The sequence below is a fragment of the Paroedura picta genome, chromosome 4, assembly GCF_049243985.1.
Source record: "Paroedura picta isolate Pp20150507F chromosome 4, Ppicta_v3.0, whole genome shotgun sequence".
NCBI classification, from domain to species: Eukaryota; Metazoa; Chordata; class Lepidosauria; order Squamata; family Gekkonidae; genus Paroedura; species Paroedura picta.
This window is the reverse complement of record NC_135372.1, coordinates 4,922,744-4,948,586: the sequence shown is the minus strand read 5'-3', so window position 1 is coordinate 4,948,586 and position 25,843 is coordinate 4,922,744. Positions and strand designations below refer to the sequence as shown.

At 46.1% G+C, this 25,843-nt stretch overlaps 1 protein-coding gene across 9 annotated transcripts in view; it reads right to left on the bottom strand.

The window, feature by feature from the left end:
- Positions 1–650: 650 nt before the first annotated feature.
- Positions 651–25,843, bottom strand: part of TMEM59L (transmembrane protein 59 like) — a 74,559-nt gene continuing 49,366 nt past the window's right edge. For 4 of the 9 annotated variants that reach the window (XM_077331617.1, XM_077331619.1, XM_077331621.1 and 1 more), the window contains 2 exons: positions 15,502–15,643; positions 651–5,397 (listed from right to left, as the gene is read on the bottom strand). In XM_077331617.1, the coding sequence (XP_077187732.1) occupies positions 5,236–5,397; positions 15,502–15,643 (304 nt within the window). In that variant the 3' untranslated portion in view covers positions 651–5,235. Of the gene's footprint in view, positions 5,398–13,167; positions 13,280–15,501; positions 15,644–25,843 lie in introns of all 9 variants that reach the window. The other 5 variants (XM_077331618.1, XM_077331620.1, XM_077331623.1 and 2 more) reach the window with 3 other exon arrangements.

Genomic DNA, 25,843 nt, shown 5'->3' with positions numbered 1-25,843 from the left:
CTCTGGAACTGTGTGAACAAAAAATATCCCATCACCAAGATGAAAGCCAGGCCTCCTATGCAAGGATGGCCAAACTGTGGCTCTCCAGATGTCCATGGACTACAATTCCCATGAGCCCCTGCCAGCATGCAGAACATCTGGAGAGCCACAGTTTGGCCACCCCTGGCCTATGGCATTTTCCATCAAGCACCACTTCAGGTGTGAGATATGGTAGATCCCCCAATGAATTTAAACTCATCTGCTTTCCTTTAATCTTGTGTGAGCCTTTCAGACATCTTCTCTTCTTTTTACTTTGAAATCTTGAGTTTATATCCTCCTTCTCTGAAAAGTGTTGGGGGGGGTTCCCATTGGCTGCAAAGGAAAGAACGCGCAGCAATGGGTTTAAACTACAAGTACAACAATATAGGCTAGATATCAGGGGGGGAAATTCAGTCAGAGTAGTTCAGCAGTGGAATAGGCTGCCTAAGGAGGTGGTGAGCTCCCCCTCACTGGCAGTCTTCAAGCAAGGGTTGGATACACACTTTTCTTGGATGCTTTAGGGTGCTTTGGGCTTATCCTGCATTGAGCAGGGGGTTGGACTAGATGGCCTGTATGGCCCCTTCCAATTCTATGATTCTAAATAAAACTTGGGATAGAAGAAAATCAAGCTGTTTCCTTTCATGTCTTAGATTTTATTTCATTTTATTTCGTTTAGAACTAATAAACCAACACTGTCTCTCTCCGACATTCCCAGGACAGACAAAAAAAAAGTTTTCATTAGAATGATAGGTAGGTAGGTGATAGATAGATAGATAGATAGATAGATAGATAGATAGATAGATAGATAGATAGATAGATAGACCCCCACCTGTACAGCCCTCCCTCCCAAAAAAAGCTGGGGGAAGGGCGTCTTTAATAGAATTAAAAGGAGCCCATAAGAACAAAGAATGCACAAATGCACATTAGCTTCACACACAGGTGGTCTGCTGCCAAAGCTCTGATGGAAAGATTGACACGTGAATGCCCCCCCCCCCATACACAAAATATATTCCCCACATGTGCCTCCCCTCTCCCCCTCCCCCCAGACTTTTCCCACAACAGATGTCAGAATAATACACTCAAAGAGAAAAGCTTGTGTAAAAAGTCATCCAAAGCAAAATGAAAACATCTCTTGACTCTTCTTTACAGCCAAGTATTCCCACAGGAACACCATCTGCAGGAGAAGGTCTCCTTGGCCTGGTTTTTCAAAAAACACACAAAAAAAAACGCACCTCTCATTGACTCAGAAACAGCAGCGACAAAACAAAGTTATCCGAAACAAGAGAGAAAAGTTAATAAGTTAAATCTATGTACAGAGGAAACGACATGAGGCAGAATGTACAATGCAATTGGAGCTGACGGAGTTGGTGCCCTGCCAGATGGGGCGCGCCATTCGAACACAGCACTGGCTGCGTACTGGCCCGACACAAGGATGGGAAAACCCACCAGTGCAACAATTAAAAGAGAACAGACGAGGGAAAGGGAAACGGTAACACGTGCTTAGGTGCCACAATTGCAAGAGATGCCCTTTTCCTGGCCTGGCTTGACAAACTAACGTGCTTCTTCCCTTCACTCTTGACGTCCCCTTTCCCACAATTATCTGCCTTAACAAATTTTGGTTGGGTCTGCGCCCCACCCCCACCTCAGCCTGAGGGATTATTTAGCTACAATTAGACCATGGTTACGCCCTTGCCTGCCTTAAGACCTCATGGCAAATGGGTTAGCTAAAGAGGTCAGGTGTTCAGTTCCTGCATTGTGCATGAGCAGAGGTAGGCAGGCAAGGCAGGCAGGACTGTGCCCCTTATCAGCCACTCTCTGAAGGCAGCAGAAATGTTTGCATCAGGGTTATCCTGGGACGCCAAATGAGACAAGGTATTAGCTGCTGAAAATGTTCAGGTTATATATGCTTATGTCAACTCCCCACGCCACCCTAAAAGGCCAATGATGAGCCTGGAGAGGGTGGAAAGGGCATAAAAATCCTTGCTGTAGCCAAGGCTCATTGCATGCGATAGCAACTGGAGTCCTGAGAGATAAGTGCTCTCATTTAAACTTAACTGCATTGGGGGGGGGCAGGGGGCTATGGGGCAGTGCATGCCCACTCCAGCCATGTTCCCAGCCCAGAAGAGTAGGCTGCTGGGCTATTTCTGGTGGTGGAGGCGGGGAAGGAGGTAACGGAGTGTGATGTCACATCCATTGGGAGTGTCTGGGTGATCTCACTTCTGCTATCACTTCCAGGGTTTCTCAAAGCCTGATGAATGTTTCAGGGGTCTCTCAATGGTAAAAAGGTTAAGAAAGGCTGCCATAGTGGGTGGGTGAGGAACACAAGAGGCCTTGTGCCTACCAGTGGGTGCTCTGAGAATATCAGTTCTGTGCCCAAGATTTTTAAAAGGTGGGGGGGAGGGTTTCCAATACAAAACCTTTGTGAAACTTAATTAGTTATTGTTCTTGTATTTTTTAAAGTTTTCTATTATTTTGCTATCTCGAATCAGTTAATAGGTTTTCATTGATTCCATGAGTTTCATGTTTCATGTTATTTAATCTTTTTTGGGGGGGATTAAATCCCAACCTTCCCCCTGATGCACAGCCTTGTTATCTGTCTAGTCTATGGGTCTAAAACAGACACAAAGGCAGAGTGGGTTTGAATGGGGGCAGGGGGGAGAGGCAGAAATACTCTTGAACAAATTTCCCATGCTTCAGGGCCATCTGGGGGAGAAATGTATTGGAATCGTTTTTCTGCATTTGAGCCCTGTCCTTTGTAAGCACCAAATGTTGCTGAATGCATTGAACTCTAGAGGCCATGGAGTGTAGAGGTTCAGGTGTCGCAGTCAGAGTCGATTTGCACAAGAAGCAGAATAAGATGGCCGGAATCCGAAAGGGCAAAAGAGGCTGTCCCCACCCACGGCCAAGGGTTGATGCCAACTTTGAACGTTTAAGACTTCCTGCTGTCGAGACTGCATATCTACCAATATCTACTTTTGCCATGACAGTTGTAAGGCCATTTTGTCTTTTCTTGTGGTACGGCCTGCTTAAATCTTTAGTGGCTGGGAGGGGGGTTTGGTGAGGATTCAGAAGGTGGGGATGCAGGCTGGTACCTGTGCCTCTGCCATTCTGTTGGGAGGGGCCCTTACACTGGGAGGGGTGCTTAGGCTCAGGTCATCTCCATGTCCTTGGAGCTCAGGGACGGATGCTGTGTCTGGCTGCTTGTTTCCTTTCATCATGAGAAGCGACAGGATGGGGAGTCATCAGGAGTTTTCGTGCCGGAATTTGGAATCTGGGGGAGAGGGGGTTTGGAGATACAGGAGTGCTTGTGTGGCCACAGTTTAGTCTTAGCAAGAAATTAGAGTTGTCCTGCTTTGCTTGTTCTTGAATAAAGAAATTTTCTTCACCAAAGTCTGCTTATTGGGAATATCGACAAATAGAAAACCTGCATGGCAGGGAGAGAATTCTCTTTGTTTGCCATGTGGTGTTATTTGTTATGGGTGGGTGGGAGTTTAATGTATATGGGGACAGCCCTTCCAAAAAGCTGTCCTCTGAAGGGGCACTGATTTTACAGCCTCATTTTGCTCGATGGACAACGCAAGCCTTTGGGAGGCAAATTTCCTCCAGGCCAGACTCGCCAGGGATTCTGGTTTTGGGGTGGGGGGTGGGGGATCATCTGGGCATGGAATTAGGGTCACTGTGAATGGGCAGGTAGTTGTGAGTTTCCTGCATTGTGCAAAGGGTTGGACTACGTGACCCTGGAGGTCTCTTCCAACTCTATGATTCAGTAGTGAGTTCAGGTACCTTAACCAGAAACATCACAGCCTAACCCTGTGCCATGTGGAGGTTTAGGCCTCAGTGCTTTGACATTGATGGGTAACAGTAACGGCAAAGAAACAGAAACACATCTGTCTGCCGTGAATGAACCCATGCCTAACCATTTAACAAGGTTGGTAAACTAGTTTAAAGTTCTGTATTGGGAGAGCGTGTCTGAAGTACTATGCTCTCACTCAACGAATCTTGGCAACTTGAGAGAGGCAGGGTGGGATTGGCAGTGATCTCCCCCAAGTCCTGACCAGGAAGGAATACTCTCCAGCCTAAAGAGCAGAAGAACCTCCAGGCACTCCATCACTGCTCTGTTGCCTGGGCAAAGGTGGGGCTTCTGGATTTTAAGCCATGTCCACCAATCAAGTGGCTCCACACTGTCAGCCAATCATGGGTGAACGCTTTGATTCTTCTCTGGGGCAGTCACCCAATTGGGTCAGCTCAGCGCCTGGACTTTCCAGTTCAAGCCCCAGTATCTCCCAGAGATGGGCAATATGGTCAGACCAAACCTGCCTCTCTCATCTTCTGTTCCAACAAGCCAAAGCTGCCTCAGTGCCAAATGCTGCATGTTTAAACAAGGCAACCAGTGGATCTCTTCAGATCTCAGGGCCAAGAAGGGTCCTGGCCCCTAGTGCTTGAGATCCTCTTAACTGAAGATGCCAAGAACTGAATTTGCATCCAAAGCAGGTCCTCAGGGTCTGCTTTGAGCTCAGGGTCTACCCCTAAAAGTTTGAAGCTGCCTAATACTGAATGAGACTCATTTAAGTCAGTCCAGCCAATGGCTCTCCAGCACCTTGGGCAGGGCAAAACCTCTCCCATCATCCGAAATACTTTAGCTGGAGGCAAGCAGGACAGGCATTCCGCCTTTGGGACCCCCCATGATCAGTTATTATGTCTGAAGCCATCTTTGTAAAGGAGCAGATAGTGGTCCTGTCTAGCCCATGGACATGTGTTACGATCGGCAGTGGTTCTCCAAGGACTTGAACAGCTACACACCTTTCCCTACGACAAAGGCGACAAACGACAAAACTGGTGAATGAACCCCAGGTGACCCCAGATGTGGGCGACAGAAAAAGAGACGTGTGTTTCTCCCTCTCTGGAAAAAGCCAAAATATCTGAAGTCCCTCTCCCACACGGAATGTCAGAAAGAGATGGCCGCAGTTACCTCCCACCAAATGTAAATTTGTGACATTAATTCTGAAAGTAAATGCCTTATGACCCCCATCCCAGAAAAGCTTGAAATGTCATTGCTGGTGAGCAAGGGGGCTTTTGTGAGCATCTTCCAAATGGGCGTTCTTGCATATCTACCTGGGCAAAAGAGCAGGTGATGGGGGGGGGGTGAGGCACCACAAGGGGACGGCAGAGTGGAAGAGTGGGGGTACGGAGGGGGGAATCAGAGTGATCAGGGGACTCCTAGAGAGCAGTCTTGTCCAGATCCACTTTGACCGGCAGCAGGCCGGTTTCTTCGCTGTCGTCCACCGGGCAGATGGCTACAGCGATGACAGGACGCAGTGAGTACGGTGTGGGACCGTCAATGTCGTCCAGGTACTCTTTGTCTCCGTTGATGCTCAGGGGCTGGGGAGAGAAGGACAGGTTTCACCTTCATGATGAGCTTCTTTTTGTGGTGGAATGGCAGCAATGAAAATGTAATGTTGTAATTAAATATAATGCAGATTTCAAATTTAAAGCTGGTTTTAAAATACAGCTAGTCCAATTGGAAAACCTCTTCTTATAAATGATTAAGATAGTTTTCTGCCAGGGGAGGCATGGGCAGCATTGCCTTAAAATGTTGCCTGCAGGTGGATTTTTCGGCAGGGGGCCCAGGTCTTCTTGATGTTAACTCTGGCCTCTGCCATAGGCCAGGCAGAACAGGCCCTGCGGAACTGGCTAAGGTTATAATGCAGGGGTGGCTTAACTGTGGCTCTCCAGATGTCCATGGACTACAATTACCTTGAGCCCCTGCCTGCACCATGCTGGCAGTAGCTCATGGTAATGATAGTCTGGCCACCCCTTCTTTCAGTCCTCTCTTTTATTCACTTGGGGCAGGAGGTGGTGGGTGGCCAACTTAGTTATTTTACATTTATTAATTTTTAATATTTCTAAAATCTACAAATTAATATATTGCTTATATATTTTAACCCTTTGTAAGCTGCCCTGAGCCTCTGGGGAAGGGTAGGGGATGCACGTAAATAATAACAAGAATAGTAATAATAAGAACAAGAATAGTAGTAGTAGTAGTAGTAGTAGTAGTAATAATAATAATAATAGAGACTGAACAATCCCTGACCAGAATAGCCCAGGCTACCCAGATCTCGCCAAATCTCAGAAGCTGAGTACGGCTGGTCCTGGGTATTACTTGGATGGGAGACCACCAAGGAAATCAGGGGCTGCTCTGCAGAGGCAAGCAATAGCAAACCATCTCTGAACCTCTCTTGTCTCGAAACCCTATGAAGGGTCTCCATAAGTCAGCTGCGACTTGACAGCACTTTCCATCGCCGCATCCAAGGAGACATGTGTAGGAGCACGTGACTGGTCATTTCCTTGACTAAACGCATCTGGAAGGACTTAAAAAGACACAGCAATTCCTGAAGGGAGCCCATGATAGAACACGGTCTTTTCCCTCACATGCTTTATTCCTGGAAATATCCATTAATGCACATGAAAGGCAACAATCCGTTCATTTGAAAAGCTGCATCAGGAATGCGTGGCAGATTAACATATAACATTCCACTTTCTTTGGGGAGACCAAAGAAAAGTGCGAATCCCACACCATGTTTTCAAGAGAAAGAAAAAGGCAGTACCCACCACTACAACTAATATGAACAACTTTAAGATGCCAGAGTCAATACTAATATACGGAGATGAGATAGATTCAAATCCAGTAACACCTGAAGGACCAATAAGATTTTTGGAGGGTATGAGTTTTCGAGAGTCAAAGCTCCTAGCAGTTTGGTGTAGTGGTTAGGAGTGTGGACTTCTAATCTGGTATGCTTGGCTCGATTCTGCACTCCCCCACATGCAGCCAGCTGGGTGACCTTGGGCTCGCCACGGCACTGATAAAACTGTTCTGACCAGGCAGTGATATCAGGGCTCTCTCAGCCTCACCCACCCTACAGGGTGTCTGTTGTGGGGAGAGGAATGGGAAGGCGACTGTAAGCCGCTTTGAGACTCCTTCAGGTAGAGAAAAGCGGCATATAAAAACCAACTCTTCTTCTTCTTCTTCTTCTTCAGACTGTTACAGCTACCTCTGAAACCATACTGAGATGTACTTACGTAGAAGAAAACAGTTTGAATCCAGTGACCCCTTTAAGGCCAACCCAGTTCAAATCTGATGGCATCTGCATGTGCCCGAAATAAGGCTTATACCCAAAAATCAAATTTTGTTGGTCTTCAAAGTGCCACTGGACTTGAACTTTGATCTGTTGCTTCAGACCAACGCAACGACCCACCAGAATTTATTTCTGTAAGTAGAAGATTCAATTGGGTAGCCATGTTGGTTTGGAGCAGCAGAAGAAATCTTGAGTCTGGTGGCACCTTTAAGACCAGCAAAATTTTATTCAAGATGTGAGCTTTCATGAGGAGGAGGAGGAGGAGGAGGAGGAGAAGAGCTGGGCTTTTGTATCCTGCTTTTTACTATCTGGGATGTTCAGAGGTAGTTTGCCATTTTGCAGGGTGTCTTTGGCCTTCCATGGTGGTCTCCCACCCAAATACTAACAAAATACTAACCATGCTTAGCTTCCTAGCTCTGACTAGCTTGGCTAGTCTGGGCGATCCAGATGGCTGCAGTTGTAGAGAAAAATAACATTTACAAGTAAGTTAATCAAGCTGCAAAACCCGTTCCTAAGAACGGGCCTTGAAAAGGTCCCCTCCCCTGGCCCCCGGCCAGGCAGCTTTAGGTGGCTTTGGGCCGCAGCTCACAGCCGGATCAAGTGGCGTGGGCGGGGGCTGGCCAGCTTGTTAGCAGGCCCGGGACAGAGTTCCTTAGCAGGCCCAGCCTAGCAGGCCAAGAGGCCCTCGTTAGCAGGCCCTGCTTAGTAGGCCAAGTGACCCTCGTTAGCAGGCCCAGCCTAGCAGGCCAAGAGGTCCTCGTTAGCAGGTCCTCCACCATGACCCTTTGCCCAGGACCCTCTCCTTTTACCTGCTGCTGGCTCCAGGCACTGAGGCGTATCTTAGAGCAAAGAGTCCAGGGATGGAGGGCGGGAGCCGCAGAGACAGGGCCAATCAGGGTGCAGCCACCTGGCTATACCCTGATTGGCCCTATTCCAACTTGGACAGCCAGACATGTTCCACCCCCCAGGCTGTTTCACAAATATATAGAGGAACCATGGATAAGGATGTTGCTGGAGATTTGTCTTTCAGGGACAAAACCAAACTGATTGATCTGGATTAATACCGCTGCGTATGCGTTAGCCAATTCTGACAGCCAACAGGAAAGTCAGTATTTTGCCATCTTGCTTCATCAGGGAAATCAGCCCATGTGGAAAGTCATGTTCCAGTTCCACTTGACCTCATCAGATCTGGGTCAGCCCTGGTTAGTATTAGGATGGCAGTATTAGTTTTAGGATGGGTGAGTATTAGGATGGGAGACTGCCAAGGCAACCCTCAATAAGAACAGGCAGGAAATCGCAAACCACTTCTGGATGCCACTTGTTTCAAAAACTCAATGAGATCACTAGATTTTTGCCCCGGGTTCTTCATTATTATTACTATTACTATTACTATTATTATTATTTAATTTATAGCCTGCCGCCCCCCTAAGGCTTGCAGCGGGTGACAACATATAAAACCATAAAACCCCTAATACATAAAATCTCCTATAAAACACATATACCCTACCCACCCCAACCATCCCCCCCCTCGATAGCGGCAGCACTCCCAGAGAAGAAGTTCGAGGGCACTGCAGATATGGCCCTAACAAATAAAGAAATAGGTGGCCCGATCTTTAAAAGGAGGCGCTGGCCCCAACCATAGACCTCGTGGAAGAGCTCCCTGCAGAAAGCTAGTAAATCCCGCAGGGCCCGCAGCTCCTCCGGGAGCTCATTCCACCAGGTAGCGGCCAGGACTGAGAAGGTTCTGGCCCTGGTCAAGGCCAGACGCGCCTCCCGGGGGACAGGAATGACCAACAAATTTGTCCCCGCAGAGCGTAAGGCCCTGTGGGGGGCATAGGGCGCAAGGCGGTCCCTCCAGTATGTGGGTCCCAGACCGTGGAGGGCCTTAAAGGTTAAAACCAAAACCTTGAATCTGAACTGGCTAGCTATCAGTAGCCAATGCAGCTGGATGTGGGACCTCCAAGGTGTCCCAGTGAGGACCCTAGCAGCTGCATTTTGCACCAGCCTTATAATGTTTTTAGAGTGTACTTTTAAACGTGAAGCTACTACATCAGGTTTTCGGAATGTAGATTATCTGGTACCTTCTTCTCAGAAGAAAAAGACTGTGTCTGTTTTAGCCATTCCAAAACATACTTTAAACGCATCCCAGACTTCATCTTCGAAAGTCAACATGGTGTATTGGTTAAGAGCGGCAGCCTCTAATCTGAAAAGCTGAATTTGATTCCCCACTCTTCCTCCACATGCAGCCAGCTTGTTGACCTTGGGCCAGTCACTGTTGTTCCAGGGCTCTCTCAGCCTCACTTCCCTCACAGGGTGTCTGTTAGAATCATAGAATCATAGAGTTGGAAGGGGCCATACAGGCCATCTAGTCCCCCTGCTCAACGCAGGATTAGCCCTAAGCATCCAAGAAAAGTGTGTATCCAACCTTTTCTTGAAGACTGCCAGTGAGGGGGAGCTCACCACCTCCCTAGGCAGCCTATTCCACTGCTGAACTACTCTGACTGTGAAAAACTTTTTCCTGATATCTAGCCTATATCATTGTACTTTAAGTTTAAACCCATTACTGTGTGTCCTCTCCTCTGCAGCCAGCAGAAACAGAATCCTGCCCTCCTCCAAGTGACAACCTTTCAAATACTTAAAGAGGGCTATCATGTCCCCTCTCAACCTCCTTTTCTCCAGGCTGAACATTCCCAAGTCCCTCAACCTATCTTCATAGGGCTTGGTCCCTTGGCCCCAGATCATCTTCGTCGCTCTCCTCTGTACCCTTTCAATTTTATCAACATCCTTCTTGAAGTGAGGCCTCCAGAACTGCACACAGTTACTTGGTCAAAAAAGGAAACTAGGTTGGTCTGGCAGGACCTGTTGGAGACAAATCCATGCTGACTTCCTTGGATCACCAAATTGTCCTCCAGATGTTTGCAGATCGCTCCCTTTAATATCTGCTCCATTATCTTCCCCACAACAGAGGTCACACTCACTAATCTGTAGTTTCCTGGGTCATCCTTCCTCCCTTTTTTGAAGATCGGAATAACATTTGCTCTTTTCTTGTCCTCCAGGACATCTCCAGTCCTTAAAGAGGTTCCGAAGATGATGGACAAGGGCTGTGCAAGTTCTCTGGAAAGTTCTTTGAGTACTCTCGGGTGCATTTCATCCGGACCAGGGGATTTGAACTCTTCCAGTGCAGCTAAATGCCTCTCGACAACCTCTCTATCCATGTTAACCTGCCACCCAGACACTATCCTTTGGCTACGGCCATCTCTAGATGTGCCTAAACACTTTGACCTGTGGGAAAAAACAGATGTAAAATAGGCACTAAGCCTTTCTGCTTTCTCTGCATCTTTCGTTAGAGTTTGTCCATCTGCACCCAACAGTGCGCCTATTGCCTCCTTTACTTTACGTTTGCTCCTCACATAACTGAAAAATCTTTTCTTGTTACAATGGGCTTCCCTGGCCAATCCTAGCTCACTCTCAGCTTTGGCCTTTCTGATGATTGATCTACAGTGCCTAGTAACCTGTAGGTACTCTTCTTTAGAGCTCTGTCCTTCCCTCCATTTCCTGAACATTTTCCTTTTCTTTCTTAGTTCCTCTTGAAGTTCTCTGTTCATCCAAATAGGCTTCTTAGAGCTCCTGCAATGTTTTCGTCTTTCTGGGATAGTCATTGATTGAGCATGCAATAGCTCTTGTTTGAGTAGCGCCCACCCTTCACATGCTCCCTTCCAGCATTCCCGTCCATGGTATGACACTCATCATGTCTCTGAGTTTATTAAAGTTTGCCCTACGAAAATCCAACATTGGCTACAATGTCTGGCTACAAGCTTCCTTGATATGTGGGGAGAGGAAAGGGGAGGCGATTTGAAGCCACTTTGAGACTCCTTCGGGTAGAGAAAAGCAGCATACAAGAACCAACTCTTCTTCTTCAGTAGCATCAGGGCTCTCTCAGCCTCACCTCCCTCACAGGCTGTCTGTTGTGGGAGGAGGAAGGGTGGGTGATTGCAAGGTGCTTTGAGATTCCTTTGGGTATTAAAAAGCAGGGTACAAAAAAGTTCTCCTTCCTTCCTTCCTTCCTTCCTTCCTTCCTTCCTTCCTTCCTTCCTTCCTTCCTTCCTTCCTTCCTTCCTTCCTTCCTTCCTTCCTTCCTTCCTTCCTTCCTTCCTTCCTTCCTTCCCTCCCTCCCTCCCTCCCCATCTCAGCAATTTATATCTACATTAAGGAAATTCTGCATTTCCTTTCCAGTTTGGTTTTGGATAGATTCAACCAACAAGGATAAATAAAAGTGCAATCCAAAACAGAGCTAAACTTTCCACATCCATTGTAGTCAGTGGGCTTAAGGGAGCATATCTCTGCTTTGAATCACACTGGGAGAACCCTGTCCTGCATCCCTGACCTGAAAGGTTTAAGATAGTGACATAGGATGCATTAATAAATCTTAGAGATATGCCAGAGCTACCCACAAACTGGGGAATGGCATAGTACAGCGGTTCACCAGCACCATTCCTGGGAGTACTAGCCAACACTAGCCAAGTGTTGTTCAGAAGCAGACAGGGCTTCTGCCCAGCATGGCTTCCGATTGGCCACTGAAGGTCTGATTGGCTATGCAGTGAAGGGCAGGGTATATATCTAAAAATTTAAAAAATCCATCAATATTTCTTTCGTATTTTTCTGGCTATCCAAAATGGGCAGCCTGAAAAATCCCAAAAATATTATTCGGAATTGCTAGATCAGTGGTTCTCAACCTTCCTAATGCCATGACCCTTTAATAAAGTCCCTCATGTTGTTGTGGTGACCCCCAACCATAAAATTATGCAAGTGTTCTTTCATAGAAATTAAACTGAAACTGACCAATGGCATAAAGTTCCATTGTTCATGATTGTATATAAATTGCCCCCCCCCCTGGGGTTTCTCAGTTCAGTTCTGCCTCTTGTCCCACCATACCAATCTCGCTCTTTTCTGCTGCTCCAGACAGACAAACGCTCCATCTCAATCTACCACCACAAGGCTGTTGTGTGGATGGTGTCCCCCACGCCAAGCTGCTTGCACTGCCATGACCCCGTGAAAGGGTTGTTCAACCCCCAAAGGGGTCCCGACCCCCAGGCTGAAAACCACTGTGCTAAATAATCGCAGTTAGAGTGTATTTAAAGGGCTCCCAGTCCCTTTAGATGCCTTCGGAATTCACTTGTGCTGCTACCATGGCTTGGAAAAGCCATTTAAATTTTAATAGGACCATGTATCCTTTAAAGTTTAAATGCCTCCCCCCCCATCCACTGGAAATAATGGAAGATGGGGGCATCTTCTTTGAATGCTCATATAATTGGACCCCCTGGTCCAAACTTTTTAAAACTTGGTGGGTATTTTGAGGAGGCACCCATAGCTGTCCTGTAAAACCTCTACTTCAAAAAACAGCCCCCCTCAGAGCCCCCTTAGATCAGTTATAACCTACGGGAACCATTGACTATGATGGTCCCCATAGGTCAGGGATGGCCAAACTGTGGCTCCCCAGTTGTTCATGGACTACAGTTCCCATGAGTCCTTGCCTATTGGTCATGTTGGCAGAGACTCATGGTAATTAAATGAATGAATGAATATTCTTCTAACCCATCCTTCTAATACAGTTCAGAGCAGGTAACAATATCATTAAAATATTCAGTTAAAAACATGACATTATCTAATTTCCTCCAACTAATTACATAACAGATGGGGGGCGGTCCAGAGTTATCAGAGCAGATCTTTCATCAATCTCCAACAGTTGTAGTCCATGAATATTTTCAAACCTGAAAAGTATCAGGGTCTTTTTGCACCCCTAGTGGAGACTTTCAAAAACATTTCTTCAGCAGCATTTGCCACCACAGAATCAAGTGCCTGAAGGTAAGATGTGTGTATTCAAGAAAACGATACATTCACTTTAAAAGGCATCCTGTAAAAACAGTCTGTCTGAAGGGCTGGAGACTGACTATTAGAGTTGTACATAACCTCAGTCCCTGACATTTGGGGGTTGGGTCTGCCTCCTGGTTGTACCCACCATCCTGTGTCATCCCTGGCCCCAAAAACCGCATGGTCACTGTAAGCTGGCTGCGACTTTCCATCCTCCATGAACTTCAAGGAATAGGTTCATTTGTATCCTGATTCATGAGCTGTAGAAGAAGAGCAGGATTTTTTATACCCCGTTTTTCACTCCCGGAAGGAATCCCAAAGCAATTTACAAACATCTTTCCCTTCCTCCCGCCACAACAGATACCCTGTGAGGTATATGGGGCTGAGAAAGTTCTAAGAGAACTCTAAGAGAATTGTGACTAGCCAAAGGTCATCCGGCTGGCTGCCTGTGGAAGAGGAGTGGGGAATCAAACCCAGTGCTCCAGATTAGAGGCTGCCACTCTTAACCACTGTACCATGCTGGCTCAGTGATGTTTCATTGGTGGTCAATGATTTTTAAGTCTCCAGGACAGATCTTGGAAGACATATCTAGAATGTTCCTTCAGTTCTCAGCCAGAATTCTCTCTTTAATTACATTTAATTAATTATATGTTGTGGACCCTGTGTGGCCATTCAGCGGTTGAACCACAACATCACATGCTGCAAAACAGACACACGTGATGCTGCCTCATACTGAATCAAACCTTCAGTCCATCAGAGTCAATACAATCTACTCAGACTGACAGCAGCTCTGTCTACTCCAGGGATTATGCAAAAGCTCCCCAGGAGCTACACGGCCTTTCCCAGAAGTTTGGATGGCTGCTGACGTCAATAGACATCCCTGGAGCCCCCTTCCCCTGTGTCTCTACAGGCCTAGTCTCTTTCTCCACAATGGAAATGGTAAATGATCCCCTGGACTGGCTGACTCCCACATTTTATTTCTGCACCCACCTCTCTGAAGGGTCATGTAATCAGTTTGGGGGCTCCTCAAAGCCTGGAAATTATTTCAGGGGTTCCTCCACACTCCAAAGGCTGAAAAAGGCTGGTCTGCTCAGACTGCTCAAACACTAACTGGAGATGGCAGGAATCAAACCTGGGAACATCTGCATGCCCGGCAGGTCCTCTGCCACTGATCCCTGACCCCTGCTGGAAAACCATCTGGCAGTTATAGGTTCTGGCCCTAAAATCCCAAGTCTATGATGCACATTGTTTTTTCAAATTTCCAGCTTTGCATTTTCAAATTTCCAACGTTGCATCTTTGTTGTTCTTTTGGATGCTGGAAGGCAAGAATCTCTTTGGGGAAACAATGCCTGGCTCTCATGGCTGCATTGGCCCTGCCTGCCGCTTCAGGCACAATGGCTTGCAAATCATTCACCTGCGGCTTTTATGGGCTCAGGAAGAAACTCTAGATTCCAATCTGCTCTATTTGTGTCCCAAATTCTGCCAGGAGGAGTCTGAGTGGGGAAACCTCAGCTCCAAAACAAACAGATTCCCTATTAGCCACTTTAACTTTTGTTGATTTGGTACCGTCTTACCTCTCCTGTATTTTATAGGATCCTTGTTTACATTGGGAATACCCTTATCTGTCTTACTCATTTCCCAAAAGGATTAGTACAAAAAAAGTAGCTGAGTTTCAGAGCTCATCCCTGATGCAAAACTATTATTATTATTAATATTATTATTATTAAATTATTATTTAATAATAATATTAATAATAATAATAATTATTATTATTATTAAATTATTATTAAATTATTATTATTATTATTAAATTATTATTATTAAATCGCTAGCGGCTCAGAAAAAAACAAAAGTACATTAACTTTAAATCAATATTAATAGAACCATAAAAACACTAACAATAACCACCTCAATAAAAGCATTAAAAGTATTAACTCATCTTAGTGCACCAGCGTAATCTACTTAAAATATTCCTATCCCTCTTCTTCTTAGTTGTTTGTCTGGAAGTATACAGCACCATCGGCTTGGTAATCTTATGTTGGGTGTTGTTTAAGAGCAGCAGCCATACTGAACTGTAGCAGAACAGTTAGACTTGGAGCCAACAAAATTTGGAGGCTGTGAACTTTCAAGGGTTAAAATTCCCTTTGTCAGATAAAAAGGGAGTTTTGGCTCACATATGCTCATACGCCAAACATTTTGAGGGTCTCCAAGGAGCTACTGGACTCAAATTCAGCTTTAATTTAATATCCTTAGGCAGCCTTAAAACAACGGAAAGCCATGATGCAGGGTAACTTAAGAGCACAGACACATTGGCATGGATGGCAGCAATGTGGATTTCAGTACTCTTCCAGACAAGCAGAACCCCAAATTTCCCTATTTTTTTAAAAAAGGAGGAATGAATTCATAACCAACTGCCATCTTCCCACTACACCTTTGAGTTTGTGACCCACAGCTCCCAGAAACGCCCCTCGGTTTCCCTCACCTGGGTCTTGACGTGCTGATCTGGGGCAGTCACCAGGCTGGCGCAGCTGAGCCACAGCATCACCATGATGGAGAGGAAGAGACAAGCGGCCAGGATCCAGCGGGGCAGCCCTGAACGCCTGTAACACCCGGATGCCCCCCGCCAGAGAGAGACAAAGAGATTATGGCCGGCCATGGGGATGGAGAACACATCAAATTGACTGATAGGGAAAGGGGAAAGAGCAGGCCAGTGTGGGGGTGAGGAAGGAGAGGAGTGTCAACTGCTGGGGTCCAGGAACTTTTCACCTCAAGTTGCCAACCTCCAGGTGGGGCCTGGCACTCTCCCAGAATTACAATGGATTTCTAGAAAATAACAGATCAGTTCCCATGGAGAAAATGGCTGCTTTGGATGGTGGGCTCTATGGCATTACGTCTCCCTGAGACCCCTTCTGACCCCAAGTTCTGCCCTTCCCAAGCTCTGCTCCCAAATTTCCAAGAATTTTCCAGTCCAGAACTAACAACACTACTGACTCACTGAGCTGCATCTACCCATCTCAAGATGGTTATAAACAGCCTGCCAGCAGGCCAAAGCTGTGTACCAGGGGTGTCCAAACTGCAATACTCCATATGGCCATGGACTACAATTCCCATGAACCTCTGCCAACGGGCTGGCAGAGGCTCATGGTAATTGTAGTCCATGGACATGGCAATTCACAGTTAGGCCATTCCTGCTGTATGCCAAAGCTACATATTACCACCCCTCTGCAAAACAACCCCACCCCTAGCTCCAAGTCCACTCCCTCCCCTATTTGTACTATCCCCCTTTGCCAAAGGGTATCCCCCAAAGGAAGAGTTTGCTCACAGAATAATGGTTCTTCTAATTTTGAAACTTAGACCCCTTTCTGCAGAGAGGTAGTCTCCCAAGCCTCCCAACCATCTCTCATCTGTCGTGAAAGCACAAAACTTTTCCTTGCAGCTCTGGGAATACAGAAGGCTGTGGTGCGTGCACAAGGCTCTGCAGGTTGGGGGAATGATGTCTTAGTGGCGTCCAAAATATGGTGCAGCGTTTCAGAACCCCCTCCAGTACATCGTCTGCCTCCCTGTGGCTTCTGGGTCCAGGAGACCTCCCTTGGAAGCTGCGCTATTAACCCTTTGCTATGGAGAAGGAAGCCCCCATTTTTTCTGCTGCAAGGTCTTCACACCCCTTGTTCTACATGTCCCCTCCCTCCGATGGATCCAACACTGAGCATTGGTTCATGAGATTTTGGCTTGCCAAAGCTACATATTACGACCTTCTCTCACCATGTCCTACTCCCATGACTGGGTAAAAAACCTAAACCTCTAAGCTCTTTCTATAAGGAGGCACTGCAGGGCAAATCAGGGAATACTCTGGGTAACTAAATGAATATTATTATTATTTTACTGTATTAATACAGTTGGTGTATGCACTTATTTAATTTAATTTTCCTAATTATGTACTGCTAAATACTACACTACTGTTCTTATTGTTGGTTTCTGATGTAGGTCTGAAAAAAGAGATAGAAAACTTCCAAAGGAAACTAGATCACCAAGAAAGAATTTTATAGTTAATGTGACAGTGTTTTGGAGACAAAGATGTTGTTCTGAGAGGATTGCAGTGCATTTGCAGTGCAATCTCTGAAGGGGTCAATTGTGGAAGCAATTGGCAGAAAAGAGGAGGGGTACGCAAACCCCACCTCACCTTTCTACCCAGTAAGTTCTTGGGGCCGGCTCCAATCCTTTAGGGAGTATATCTCCCTGGATTATAGGCTGTCAGCATTTCGGGTCAAGAGGACGACCGCCATATTCTATCTCAGACTTTTCTCTCTTTCTCAAAGAATGTTAAAGAATCTGCTTCAACCCTACACGACGATTTACTGCAAATGAATGCTGTGAACTGAGGGGAGGACATCTGCTGAGTTCCAAAACATCATTTACTGCAAGTATCGGTCTTTTTTTCGTCTCTCTTCCTGCATCAAAGCCCTTGGTTTCCCCCCTCCTTTTGCTCTGCTCTGCCCGAAGCCACCTCGGTATGAGGCAGGCTAATTCTCCTTTCTAAGCAGAAGAAGGACTTAAACCAACTCAAATTAATTGGCAAAAGCTCTTACTGCAATTGTTTTGGTTTTCGGAGATAAGAGATAAGAGCTGTGAATGGGAAGATCTCATGAGAATTCTGTTCCAGTACGAGAATATCTGCTTTACTGACTTCAATACGTCACATGCCAGTGCCAGGGTAGTCAGAGGACAAAACAGAGGACCTCTACTGGCCACTTGTAAAATGGTCTGAGGCTGGTTGTTGATTTTCAAGCCAAAAACATGTCTATGTTAAAAAGATTGGCTCATCTAATAGAGAACAAACCCAAGATTTGAAAGCATTTACAGAAGGAATGCTCAAAAATATTTTCAAGGAGATCCAAGACGGCAAGGAAGAAGTCTCTAACAGGAATGATGGATCAATAACAGTGGCTGATGATAGCTCTAAACAAGGTGGAAAACCAACAGTAGAAGAGAAATATGAAATTCTGGAGATGGAAAAGGGGATGTCGGAGTCCTGCAGCCTAGATAAGGACACCCTTCTTAAAAAGACATACAGCCATTTCAAAGCAACAGTGCACAAGAATCAATCAAAAGATATATGAATCATAGAATCATAGAATCATAGAATCATAGAGTTGGAAGGGGCCATACAGGCCATCTAGTCCAACCCCCTGCTCAACGCAGGATTAGCCCTAAGCATCCTAAAGCATCCAAGAAAAGTGTTTATCCAACCTTTGCTTGAAGACTTCCAGTGAGGGGGCACTCACCACCTCCTTAGGCAGCCTATTCCACTGCTGAACGACTCTGACTGAGAAAAACTTTTTCCTGATATCTAGCCTATATCGTTGTACTTGAAGTTTAAACCCATTACTGCGTGTCCTTTCCTCTGCAGCCAGCAGAAACAGCATCCTGCCCTCCTCCAAGTGACAACCTTTCAAATACTTAAAGAGGGCTATCATGTCCCCTCTCAACCTCCTTTTCTCCAGGCTGAACATTCCCAAGTCCCTCAACCTATCTTCATAGGGCTTGGTCCCTTGGCCCCAGATCATCTTCGTCGCTCTCCTCTGTACCCTTTCAATTTTATCGATGTCCTTCTTGAAGTGAGGCCTCCAGAACTGCACACAGTACTCCAGGTGTGGTTTGACCAGTGCCGTATACAATGGGACTATGACATCTTGTGATTTTGATGTGATGCCTCTGTTGATACAGCCCAAAATGGCATTTGCCTTTTTTACCGCTGCATCACACTGCCTGCTCATGTTTAGTTTACAATCCACAAGTACCCCAAGGTCTCGTTCACACACAGTGCTACCTAGAAGCGTATCCCCCATCCAGTAGGCATGCTTTTCATTTTTCTGACCCAGATGCAGAACTTTACACTTATCTTTATTAAATTGCATCTTGTTCTCATTTGCCCATTTTTCCATTGTGTTCAGATCTCGTTGAACTCTGTCTCTATCTTCCGGAGTATTTGCCAGTCCTCCCAATTTGGTGTCATCTGCAAACTTGATGAGTAGTCCCTCCACCCCCTCATCTAGATCATTAATAAATATGTTAAAAAGTACCGGCCCGAGCACCGAACCCTGAGGTACCCCGCTACTCACCTCTCTCCAGTCTGATGAAACACCATTGACAACAACTCTTTGAGTGCGGTTCTCTAACCAATTCCCTATCCACCTAACGATCTGAAAATCCAGATTGCAGTCCTTCAACTTATCCATCAGAACATCCTGGGGAACCTTGTCAAAAGCTTTACTAAAATCCAAGTAAATGACATCAACCAAATTTCCCCGATCCAGCAAACCTGTTACTTGGTCAAAAAAGGAAACTAGGTTGGTCTGGCAGGACCTGTTGGAGACAAATCCATGCTGACTTCCTTGGATCACCAAATTGTCCTCCAGATGTTTGCAGATCGCTCCCTTTAATATCTGCTCCATTATCTTCCCCACAACAGAGGTCAGACTCACTGGTCTGTAGTTTCCCGGGTCATCCTTCCTCCCTTTTTTGAAGATCGGAATAACGTTTGCTCTTTTCCAGTCCTCCGGGACATCTCCAGTCCTTAAAGAGGTTCCGAAGATGATGGACAAGGGCTGTGCAAGTTCTCTGGAAAGTTCTTTGAGTACTCTCGGGTGCATTTCATCCGGACCAGGGGATTTGAACTCTTCCAGTGCAGCTAAATGCCTCTCGACCACCTCTCTATCCATGTTAACATCAAAATCACAAGATGTCATAGTCCCATTGTATACGGCACTGGTCAGACCACACCTGGAGTACTGTGTGCAGTTCTGGAGGCCTCACTTCAAGAAGGACATCGATAAAATTGAAAGGGTACAGAGGAGAGCGACGAAGATGATCTGGGGCCAAGGGACCAAGCCCTATGAAGATAGGTTGAGGGACTTGGGAATGTTCAGCCTGGAGAAAAGGAGGTTGAGAGGGGACATGATAGCCCTCTTTAAGTATTTGAAAGGTTGTCACTTGGAGGAGGGCAGGATGCTGTTTCTGCTGGCTGCAGAGGAAAGGACACGCAGTAATGGGTTTAAACTTCAAGTACAACGATATAGGCTAGATATCAGGAAAAAGTTTTTCTCAGTCAGAGTAGTTCAGCAGTGGAATAGGCTGCCTAAGGAGGTGGTGAGCTCCCCCTCACTGGCAGTCTTCAAGCAAAGGTTGGATACACACTTTTCTTGGATGCTTTAGGATGCTTAGGGCTAATCCTGCGTTGAGCAGGGGGTTGGACTAGATGGCCTGTATGGCCCCTTCCAACTCTATGATTCTATGATTCTATAACCTGCCACCCAGACACTATCCTTTGGCTACAGCCATCTCTAGATGTGCCTAAACACTTAGACCTGTGGGAAAAAACAGATGTAAAATAGGCACTAAGCCTTTCTGCTTTCTCTGCATCTTTCGTTAGAGTTTGTCCATCCGCACCCAACAGCGGGCCTATTGACTCCTTTACTTTACGTTTGCTCCTCACGTAACTGAAAAATCTTTTCTTGTTACAATGGGCTTCCCTGGCCAATCTTAGCTCACTCTCAGCTTTGGCCTTTCTGATGATTGATCTACAGTGCCTAGTAACCTGTAGGTACTCTTCTTTAGAGCTCTGTCCTTCCCTCCATTTCCTGAACATTTTCCTTTTCTTTCTTAGTTCCTCTTGAAGTTCTCTGTTCATCCAAATAGGCTTCTTAGAGCTCCTGCAGTGTTTTCGTATTTCTGGATTAGTCATTGATTGAGCATGCAATAGCTCTTGTTTGAGTAGCGCCCACCCTTCACATGCTCCCTTCCCTTCCAGCATTCTCGTCCATGGTATGACACTCATCATGTCTCTGAGTTTATTAAAGTTTGCCCTACGAAAATCCAACATCCGCGTCTGGCTACAAGCTTCCTTGGCTCCCCATCTCAAAAGGAATTCTATGAGGACATGGTCACTTCCCCCTAGGGTCCCCACCTCCTTCACCTCATCCACCAACTCTTGCCTGTTGGTCAGTATTAAGTCCAGTATGGCTGAACCTCTTGTGGGTTCATCTACCATTTGATAAATGAAATTGTCAGCCAGGCAGGTCAGAAACTTGCATGACTGAGGACGCTTCGCAGAGTTTGTTTCCCAGCACACATCTGGGAAATTGAAGTCATATATGGATCTGTTGTGAAAGTAATCGATTTAAAGGAGCTCTTCGGGAAAAAAACTGTATTGATACTGGAGTCCAGGAGGTGCAACTGCCTCAAGATTTATCGATGCATATTCTGCGGGAAAGAGCACTTTCTACGCCAAAGGCCAACGGGACAGAATATAAGTCTACGGGAACAACAAGATGTAGCAAGCCTCGATATGAGACCCCCTTAAGGAGACCGGGGAAGGGAAAGGGGAAGCAGTGGTTCTTTCTCTCTCTTTTCTTTTCTTCTGTAGGCATATAGGCAATATAATCGTTAGTGCCAGAAATATAAAACGGGGTTTTCCCCCCTTTATTCTTTCTTTACTAGTGTATTGCTGTAGGGCTAAAGCTCATACTGGTCTGCAGAAAATGTTTAATGTTAAGCTCTCGACTTAAATCTGAAAATATACCTGTCAGGATGGCTCTTAGAATGTGTCAAGTATAAAAGTGGTAATAAAGTAAGGTAAAGGTAAAGGTATCCCCTGTGCAAGCACCGAGTCATGTCTGACCCTTGGGATGACGCCCTCTAGCGTTTTCTTGGCAGACTCAATACGGGGTGGTTTGCCAGTGCCTTCCCCAGTCATTACCGTTTACCCCCCAGCAAGCTGGGTTCTCATTTTACCGACCTCGGAAGGATGGAAGGCTGAGTCAACCTTGAGCCGGCTGCTGGGATTGAACTCCCAGGCGCATGGGCAAAGCTGTCAGACGGCTGCCTTACCACTCTACGCCACAAGAGGCTCTGGTAATAAAGTAGGCTTCTTTTTTTCCCCTATATATGGCCGAAATGTGAATAAGCTTATAAGTTTGGGGCAAAGCCCTACTTTCTCTTCTTTTCATTAGGGTATTGATACAGGGCCAAAGCTCATACTGTTCTACAAGAAATGTTTAATGTTAAGCATTTAACTTAATCCTAGAAATATCTGTCAGGACAGCTCTTAGATTGTGTTAAGCAGTTAATGTGAGGTCTACGATCTCTTAAGTAAGTTGATTTCATCTTTTGTATAACTAAATAGGCCTCTTTTCTTAAATGTAGTGGAAATGTGGATGGCTCTTAGACTCAAACGTGAACAAGATTATAAGTTTTGGGCAAAAGTTTATATCATTGTGTAGTTAATGTGGGGTCGTACATTTTCAAATGATGACTATATTTTACTATTCTTTGTATTAATAACTCATACTGTATTCTATATTTCTATCTTTATGAAAATAAAAAAAACTTGTATAAAAAAAGAGATAAAGATAAGCCAAAACCTCAACATCTAGACTTAGAACTGGAATCAGAGGCTTCTGAAGAAGAAGGTTCAGATATGGCAAAAATAGCCTGTCTTTTGGGAAAACAGAGCAAAGAACTAAAAGCATCAACAGAAGAAGCGCTCAAACATCAACTCAAAGAGCAGTCCAAGGGATTTTCTAAATTGTAAGAAGGAATTATCAGAAATAATAGACGGGATCAAAACCTTAGTGCAGTGGTCCCCAACCCCCGGTCCGAGGACCAGTATCAAGCCGTAGATCAAGCCTCGGCCAATATAAAGAAAAGAGGAGTTGTAGTTTATGTTAAGAATCAGTTTAGACGTAGAAATTGTATCCAATGATCCTGATGGCCATTATATTTCTTTAAGGATCAAATTACCAGATGGTCAAATTTTTATGTTGGTGAATCTATATGCTCCTAACAATGCCAAAGAGATCTTCTACACAGAATTTTTTGCTCAACAGCAAGGGGCTTTACGCACCGGGATCTTTGTTGCAAATTGGTCACTGAACGAAAAATCGCCATTTAAAATAGTGGAATTCGTCGTTATGCATACCTGCCTTTGTAGTGGAATCCAGTTGCGTTTTGTAGCGTTTCCCACAGCTTCCGGTCTCGGCAGAAAAGGAAGCGCTATTTCCAAGCTTGTCCCGCCCCTGGCCGTCAAGCAGCCAATGGGCAGCCGTTAGCATGCTCCCAAACAGCCCCTTTCCCTTTAAGAAAGGTTTTTTTTAAAAAAAAAACAGACCCATTGTAACGAATCTGTGTAGATTCGTTGCAATGGAGAGACCCATCCAGCTGCCTAATGTGAGCTGTCGTTTGATCGTATGATCGTTGCCACGCTGCCTCGAGTGATAAAAAAAAATCCCCCCCCCTCTCACGGGCCCGATTTTCGGCTGAATTAATGTGTAAAAAATAAAGGGACTTTATTTCAGCAAACGGGCTTTTATGTGGTTTGTGCTTAGTGACTAAAGGTGAAGGACTGAAGCCAGGGAAGCCTCTAAACAGAAAGAGGCTCGCTGGTGCGTTTATCCCCGCTCGCTCGGAGAAAAAAAAATGGCGATCGCTTCGCCGGAAGTTTGGAGGACAGGCTCAGGAGGAGGGACTTTGAAGAAACCGCAACAATGTTAACGCACAAGTCTTTATCGCTAGTGTTGCAGATTGTTTGCAAGAGTGTAGCGCTTTCCGGAGGGTGAATCCACTTTTTGGGATTCCCCTGAAAGCGCTACAACGAAGCGCTTTTTGCTGATCGGTTTCAGGAGTGTTGCAGATTGTCTACGACGTCGTGCGTTATGGCAAATCAATAGCGTTTCCAATTGGCAACCATTGTGCGATTTTGAAGCCGTGCAAAAAGCCCCCAAGATCTGTTTGAGAATGCGGTAATGATAATTGGAGACTTTAATGCAGTACAAGATCGATACTGGGATAAGTCATCGAAAAAAGCAGGATCTAGTTTTCCAATTTCAGCTAGATCTAACTTCCAGCAGTTGGAACTAGTCGATGTGTGGCGGGAACATCACCCTAATATACCTAATACTAGCTTCAAAGCCCGTTCCTAAGAACGCGCCTTGAAAGGGCCCTACCAGCCTCTCCCTGCACAGGAATAAATTGTCAACATTTCCAGGTAAAGAAGCATCTGGTTAAGCCACTCAAGAAATGTAATGAGTTGATAAACCTGTTTGTCTATACCAGTCTCTGCTTTCTGTTTAACAAGCACTTTTAGAGGGCAATCTTCATAATGTCACTTGAGCTGGTATTGCCGCTCTGGTTTTCTCCCCAGTGGAGATGCAAAGAACTGTACAAAAGAATGCAAATTAATAGAGTAGCCAAATGAAATTATATAATGTACTCCAACGCATGGAATGGTTCTCAAGGCACTGGCTGGCTCATTCAGAATAACAACCTGTGAGTTCAAGGTAAATGTGGATCATAAGTGTTTCAAATAGATTAGAAGGATCAGAGATAGCAATGCTGTGACCCGCTGTTCCCTAGAAGATACATGAGTGCCCATTCATCAATGCGGGAAGGCCGGCTCAGCAGTAACATGGAATGGTGTAGGGACATGTGCAGTGCAGCGCTCATTTTAAGTTTCCAGCAGTTATATTCTGTTAAGGATGTTCTCAGTAGGGGAAAGATTAGAAGGGGACATTGCTGTATTTCCAAGCTTGGTAACTGGATATCACCTTACCAGTTGGCTCTCTCCCTAAGTATAGTCTGCACCGTCATGGGCAGTAGCTGCTGTTGTGAGCTTCTGGCAATGTGAGGAAGCTGGGTTTTTGTTTTTATTTGGCATACCCTCATCTAAACCTCCTAACCAGTGTATTAATGGTGGCTTGTATGTTTTTGTATGTATTCTAACTCTTACTTTAATTGTTTCAATGATGTGCTGGGTAATTGCAATGGATTTAAAATGGTATTTTATCATGTACTGTTTAAACTGTTAGCCACTGGTAGAAGAAAGGTTAAATATAAGTCATGTAAAGGAAGACATGAAAGACTTGCAAAACCTCCAAAGAGACAGGACTGCCTTATCCAGGCTAGCAGATCCAGGCTTCAGCCTGTTACCACGGCAACCATTCACACCCACGGCCACCCAGAAGCCTCGCTGAGCTCCAGCAAGACACATTCCCACTCCTCAGGCTCCTGCTTCCTCTGGCTGCTGAAGGAAAAAAAACCTTGCTGGAGGATCTGGCAGGCAGGTGCGCTCGTTCTCCTCCTCCTGCAGCAGCCACCAGCATTCCAGGGAAGTCAGCAGCTGCAGCTCGTGTCTCATACTGAGCATGCTCAAGAGAACTGAGCATGCTCAGCAGCTGCCTCTGAAGGGTCTGCCCTGAGTTCACAGCAGCAACTGCAGCTCAGCGAATACTGAGCCATCTCAAGAGTAGTAAAGATGTCCCGTGGCAGAGTCAAGCTTGCCTTGCCTCTTAGTCCCATCCCAGTCGTGAGCTGACCCCCTGCAACTCCCAGCTGCCCCCCTAAAAAACTCCCGGCTTCTGCGCGGGGCTCCGAGGCCACGCTGAAGCCAGGCGGCCCCCCAAAAAACTCCCGGCTTCTGCGCGGGGCACCGAGGCCCACGCTGAAGCCAGGAGGCCCCCCCAAAACTCCCGGGTTCTGCGCGGGGCTCCGAGGCCCAAGCTGAAGCCAGGCGGCCCCCCAAAAAACTCCCGGCTTCTGCGCGGGGCTCCGAGGCCACGCTGAAGCCAGGCGGCCCCCCAAAAAACTCCCGGCTTCTGCGCGGGGCTCCGAGGGCCACGCTGAAGCCAGGCGGCCCCCCAAAAATTCCCGGCTTCTGCGCGGGGCTCCGAGGCCCACGCTGAAGCCAGCCGGCCCCCCCAAACTCCCGGCATCTACGGTGGGCTCCGAGGCCCACGATGAAGCCAGGCGGCCCCCCAAAAAAACTCCCGGCT